The 5,564-nt window shown below is 38.4% G+C and overlaps 1 protein-coding gene across 1 annotated transcript; it reads right to left on the bottom strand.

Annotated features, from left to right (window-relative positions):
- On the bottom strand, positions 4,670 to 5,191 carry LOC109832247 (histone H3.3-like). Its single transcript, XM_020399674.1, has 2 exons — positions 5,072 to 5,191; positions 4,670 to 4,955 (listed from the first exon to the last, which is right to left on the bottom strand). Exons 1-2 carry the CDS (start codon positions 5,174 to 5,176, stop codon positions 4,755 to 4,757), a joined length of 306 nt encoding a protein of 101 aa, XP_020255263.1. The 5' UTR covers positions 5,177 to 5,191; the 3' UTR covers positions 4,670 to 4,754.

Genomic DNA, 5,564 nt, shown 5'->3' with positions numbered 1-5,564 from the left:
ATGCCGCAACGTCCCGCACTGGGAGTGCGAAACGCTGAGACACAAGATATCCGGTGCTCAGCCGGGGCGAAGTCATCAAAAACATTCTACGCCGTTGCGCTCCTAATCGCCACATGCCCGTAACCTGAGCAAGTCCGACAACTGCTTCATAATCTGCTACAGACATATCTCCCTGCTCCATGTGGACTAGCGTCTAACTCGATTTCCGGCTTTTGCTGTTGCCGAACATATGCCTCATCACAAGAAATAAATAAACGCTCTTCCTAGCTATGTTGTCATCCTCGCGTCCGGAGTGAACTAAAGTCGTAGTACCACCCTTCGACGTTGCGCCTTAAGCGCCTGAAAGCTACTAGCCTCTGCTGTCTGGTATAGTGTCCACATTAGGCAATCCAAAATGTTACCCACATCTTCCTTCCACTTCGTGCCGCCTGCAAGCTTGAATCCAAATAAATAACACACGATTAATAATTCGGGTTCATTTAAAAATTAGCTTAATAATCTTGGTTAAGATTCTAAAAAATTATCAAAGTATATATATATATATATATTATTATATATTATAGTATATATATTTATATATATATATATATATATAATATATATATATAGGTATAATATTATATAGTATATATATATAGATATATGCTATGTAATTATATAGTATATGTATATAGATATATATAGTATATATATATATATATATATATTAACATATATATTATAATATATATACTATATTATATATATATATATAAAGATATAGTATATATATATAGTATATATATATACATATATATATATATATAGTATATATATAAGTGCGTTTCTCATCGCGACTGATACGTACGCACTGATACCTGCAGGGTTGTTTTTGTAAAAAAAACAACCCACCGTACTTTAATTCCAGCTGGCCTCAAGAGAACTGTTCTCTCCCTCCCCAAAAATCTCTCTCCCCAAAACTTCCCCCAAATTCCTCAATCCCTCTCCCCCTTCCCACGATTTCAGCCCAAATCATCGCCATGACACCGATGTTGCCAGCCCGCCCTCCGTCAACCCTCCTCCTCCGCAATCTCGGCGTCAAGCTCCTCCTCCGCCTTCAGACCTCCTCCTCCGTGATCTCACCGTCGAGAACCTTCTATATTGAGCTTTAGTAATTGATAACGAAAGCAAAAAAAATGGCAAACTCCTGGTAAGTGTAAACAAAAACAAGAATCAGGAAGTCAGGTTACCTCCTTAAGCACTGCATCAGGTATTTGATGTTGACCTTTCTATGCTTGAGAAAAATTGCTGCAGGTATTCTTGCTAAGCAAACTGACATAAGTTCATGGAGTTTATGCATATGAATTATTTACGTCTGCTGTTGCTTATGGATCTGAAAAATACCAGTCCCTTAAAGATCCAATATCTTTAGGCTGTGTTTGGGAACTTGGATTTGGACATTGGATTTAAAATCCAGGGTATTTCATATCTAAATATTTTGTTTGGGCCTCAAATTAGGCTCAGATTTCAAATCCAATGATTTTTAAAGAGAATATTTTGAAAGCCCAAATGACGTATTTGAAATCCCACCCTCACCCTTGGTATTTGCAAAATCCCGACGGGTTGAAATCCCGATCCCGACTCCTCCTCTCTCACATTTCTCAGTCACGATCCTTTCTCCTCTCTCCTCTTCTCCTCTCTCGTCAAAACCCTAGATCTGATCTAGGGTTTTCTCCATCCTCAAATTCCCCCCTCCTCTCCTCCTCCCGCCCAAATTCATCTCATCCCGCCCCAAATTCCCCAGATTAGGGTTTCGATTCCGTCGCTTCAATTGAGACAGCGTCGCCGGCGTCGAGAGAAGTAGACTTATGGCGGGTCCGGTGATGGTGAAGGAGAAGATCGATCTCACTGAGAAAGAGGAGAATTTCAAGTGCTTGCTCGATGTTTTGAAGCACTTCGAGTTGGGGACTTAGCTTCGAGTCGCTGGCGGTTGGGTTCGCGATAAGGTCGAATTTAATCCTTATTTTCTCATCTAATTTATATTGTTGATGACGATACTGTTTTAATTCGATCAAAGCAATGAAAAATTCTTCGGAGACTGGGGAAGAAATAAGTAGCTGGTATGCTAATTGCTATAGTTGGGATTTCAATGAAAAATTCTTCGGAGACTGGGGAAGAAATAAGTAGCTGGTATGCTAATTGCTATAGTTGGGATTTAAAAAAATTCAGTTGGGGAGACTGGGGAAGAAATAAGTAGCTGGTATGCTAATTGCTATAGTTGGGATTTAAAAAAATTCAGTTGGTTGCCTTTGTTAAAGAATTATTTTTAAAGATAAACCAGGGATATTTTTTTTTTGGGGGGGGAGGGGATATTAGTAATTGGTTTTATTCTTTGCTTTTTTGTGTGGTTAAGTACACATATTTTAGGTAAAGATTGCTACTGTATTAATATTGCACTAGACAACATGTTGGGTAGAGAGTTTTGTGACAAAGTGAACGAGTACCTGTAGTGCGCTTATGAGAACATAAGAATATGATATTGAAGTTTGCAGGTTGTGCTATCATCCATGCACTCCTTTTCTCCACTTTATTGGAGCATCAATTAATTTACCCGGAATTTTGCTTATGTGTTTCTGTTTGCACTTTCTAGTGCTGAAATGAACTGGTGCCGAGTGCAACTGTGCAAGTGATCGTATATGTATTCTTAGGAAATACTATGTCCTTCAAGCTCAAATTAAGTGTTGAACTCCAATTTCCATGCATCACTAGCTATCCAAACTGTGGATGCGGACACATCTCTTAGTTATTACATCCGAGTAGGTTCTCTGCTAATTTTCATGTGTGCAACAGCTTTCCCATATTTTTGGCTGATTTTCATTTTTTTGATTTATATAAAGGCCCTAACGGTTGGAACCGTCGGGGCAAATATTTAGCCCTAACGGTTCTAACCGTTGGGACTAAATATTTGCCCCGACGGTTCCAACCGTTGGGGCTAAGTATCGTTGGGCCTAACATGTATTAGAATGTATCATTTTACCTTTTCCTTTTTAGTCTCTGCTAGTTACTGATAGGATGTGTTGTCCTCAATTTCAATGGAACACACCAATCATGTGAATGAATGTTGTATAAAAGTTACCGTAATGCATAAATTTGTTTTTGCTTCTTTATCTAATATATATCAATCGATGTTTTCTGCTTCTTCAGGATCTGCAAATACTGGACCAATTGAAAAGGAGTGTGCTGATTTGTGGTCTAGGATTGCTAGTGCAGACAATGCTATTGTGTAATATTCAGATTTTTCTTCAGGTGTCAGTGAGGAGTAGTAGTTTCATTTTATTTGTTATTGAGAAGAAAATGAAGTTTTTTTGAAATATGGATCCATATTTGTGTTGGATGTTTTTGATTTCCCGTGACGTACATGTATTGGAATTAATATTCTAGGATCCAGCTGATGGTAGCATTGTTTTCCTTTTGTTATGAAATTAAATGGTGATGATTCGAAGATAATAATAGTGATGGTATGAAGATAATAATGGTTCATATATTGGATATCATTGTTGAAAATTTATTAATAAAAAAGCTACTAGAATATTTGAAGATATATTGTCAAACTTCTCAGGGGGCTTTGTGAAATTTATCCTAACTTTTACCTCGCATAAAGATTGAGGAGTTGAAAGAAAGCATAAATTTTCTTCAAACACCAATTTTGAAATCCAAGTTCGTGTATAATAAAAAATGTAGCCAAACACTATATTTCAAATCTTTGATTTCAAATCCTTGCATTTTGTAATGACATCCGAACAAAGTATTCTACCAAATCATGGATTTCAAATCCTAGATTTAAAATCCTTTGATTTTAAATCGACATTCCAAATCCAAATCTTAGTTCCCAAACGTAGCCTTAGTTAAGATATGGTTCATTTGCGGAAGCCATTGACTCTTTTGGCTTGCAAATGTAACATTCATTAGGTATTAATTGTTATTCAGTGAAACCCATTATCTAAATTTTCTAATCTTTTTTTTTTCACAATGATTCGCTGTAGTTTTCTTGGTGCCCCGATATAATTTCATCCGTCTTTCACTGGCTGGAGGAGCGTGGTAGGCTATCATCTGATTGTAGTCAGTGTTAAATGGATAAATAGGTTCTCCCTTATGAGCGCAACACTTCAAGAAATAGTCACTTCTCACCGCTGCATTTTAACAGTGGCGCTATGCGCACATGTAGTTTTAAACTCCAATAATCGTCAGCAATTTGTGCAATGAATTACATAACTAAGGGTGTTTTCTGTAAACCTTATGCCTAACCGAATGATTGTAAGGAGGACTTGTGTATTTGTTGCAAGGTAGATTTGGGAACTTATGAGAAATCAACTTGGGAAATGAACAATGGATGTATGTTTTCTTATGAAGGGATTTGGCATATGGTCTTGTGGCTGGATGTTTAGTAAAGTTCATGGCGGCGCGTCGTATGTATGTTGTAGGATATATCCTTTTTTTATGCTATAGTAGTCTCATACGCGGAGCAGCAGTCTCATACGCTTTTGTTATCGTCGTAGCCAGGAAACCAACAAAAGCATACTTAACCTCTCTCACCTACGAGAACAAAAAACATGACAACCAAAACCCGCGTGATAAACTGATAGAAGTTACAAATATCAACCAACTACTATTTAGCATCAATAAGAACCATCACTCAGGTGGAGGAACCAAGATGTCTTACAATGCTATTGAAGTCTTTAACAACATTACACCAGAGAGCATAACCAGAGCCTTAGTCAAAGATATCCAGCAACAAAAGAAAGCACGCCCACTAAGCTACATACTACGCTATGGGGTTCAAAATGAAAGCTACATAACATGGTGACACGCTTGGCATGGATGGCACAGAGATTAGTGTCCTCAAAGAGCCCGACAAGGTATGCTTCGGCAGCCTCCTGCAGAGCTAGCACAGCATGGCTCTGGAAGCGCAGATCAGTCTGAAAAACAAGGGGAGAGAAACATAGTTAATACACATATAGAACCATAAATTGTATCACAATTGTAGAGAATCAGAAGACGCAAACTAGATTCTGTATATGCCAAGCTCTCAAACCTTGAAGTCCTGAGCAATTTCCCTGACAAGCCTCTGAATACCAACCCAGAGTAACACAAAATAACAGCAAATAGAGAAATTAACAAAGAAAAAACAATAAGACATAGCTAAGCTCAATAAATTAACCAAGTTGGCTTCTGCTACCGCAATTGTACTTCCATAAATACTCAAGTTGCTTCAGCGTCACAAACCTGTTTGAATCATTCATTCGCCGCTAGTTCCCTACAACATACTCAGTTGAGTAGTCACACAATCAAAGAAACTGGACTCTTGCCTCTTGTGAGATCAATGTCTTTTCCAGCATCTTGGGACCTATAATACCATGTCATGCATAACCATAAAGCCCTTTTCTCAATGTCTCCAAAACTAAAGAAAATATAACGAAATAGAGCTCGGACGGCGAATTGCAGAGAGAGTTAGCGTGACGGAGCGAGCGCGCGGCCTGGCGTATACTCGTGGCTGGTCGTGTTTTGGCCGTCAGTCGGCCAGGGGG

This window comes from Asparagus officinalis, chromosome 3 (assembly GCF_001876935.1).
Source record: "Asparagus officinalis chromosome 3, Aspof.V1, whole genome shotgun sequence".
Lineage (NCBI taxonomy): Eukaryota > Viridiplantae > Streptophyta > Magnoliopsida > Asparagales > Asparagaceae > Asparagus > Asparagus officinalis.
This window is presented reverse-complemented; position numbering and strand designations above follow the sequence as displayed.

Excerpts from the sequence above, each read along its gene's own strand:
- LOC109832247 (XM_020399674.1), bottom strand. The coding sequence starts at position 5,176 with ATGTCTTATTGTTTTTTCTTTGTTAATTTCTCTATTTGCTGTTATTTT. Across the intron at positions 4,956-5,071 it reads AAATTGCTCAGGACTTCAAG|ACTGATCTGCGCTTCCAGAG; the intron begins GTTTGAGAGCTT and ends CTTGTTTTTCAG.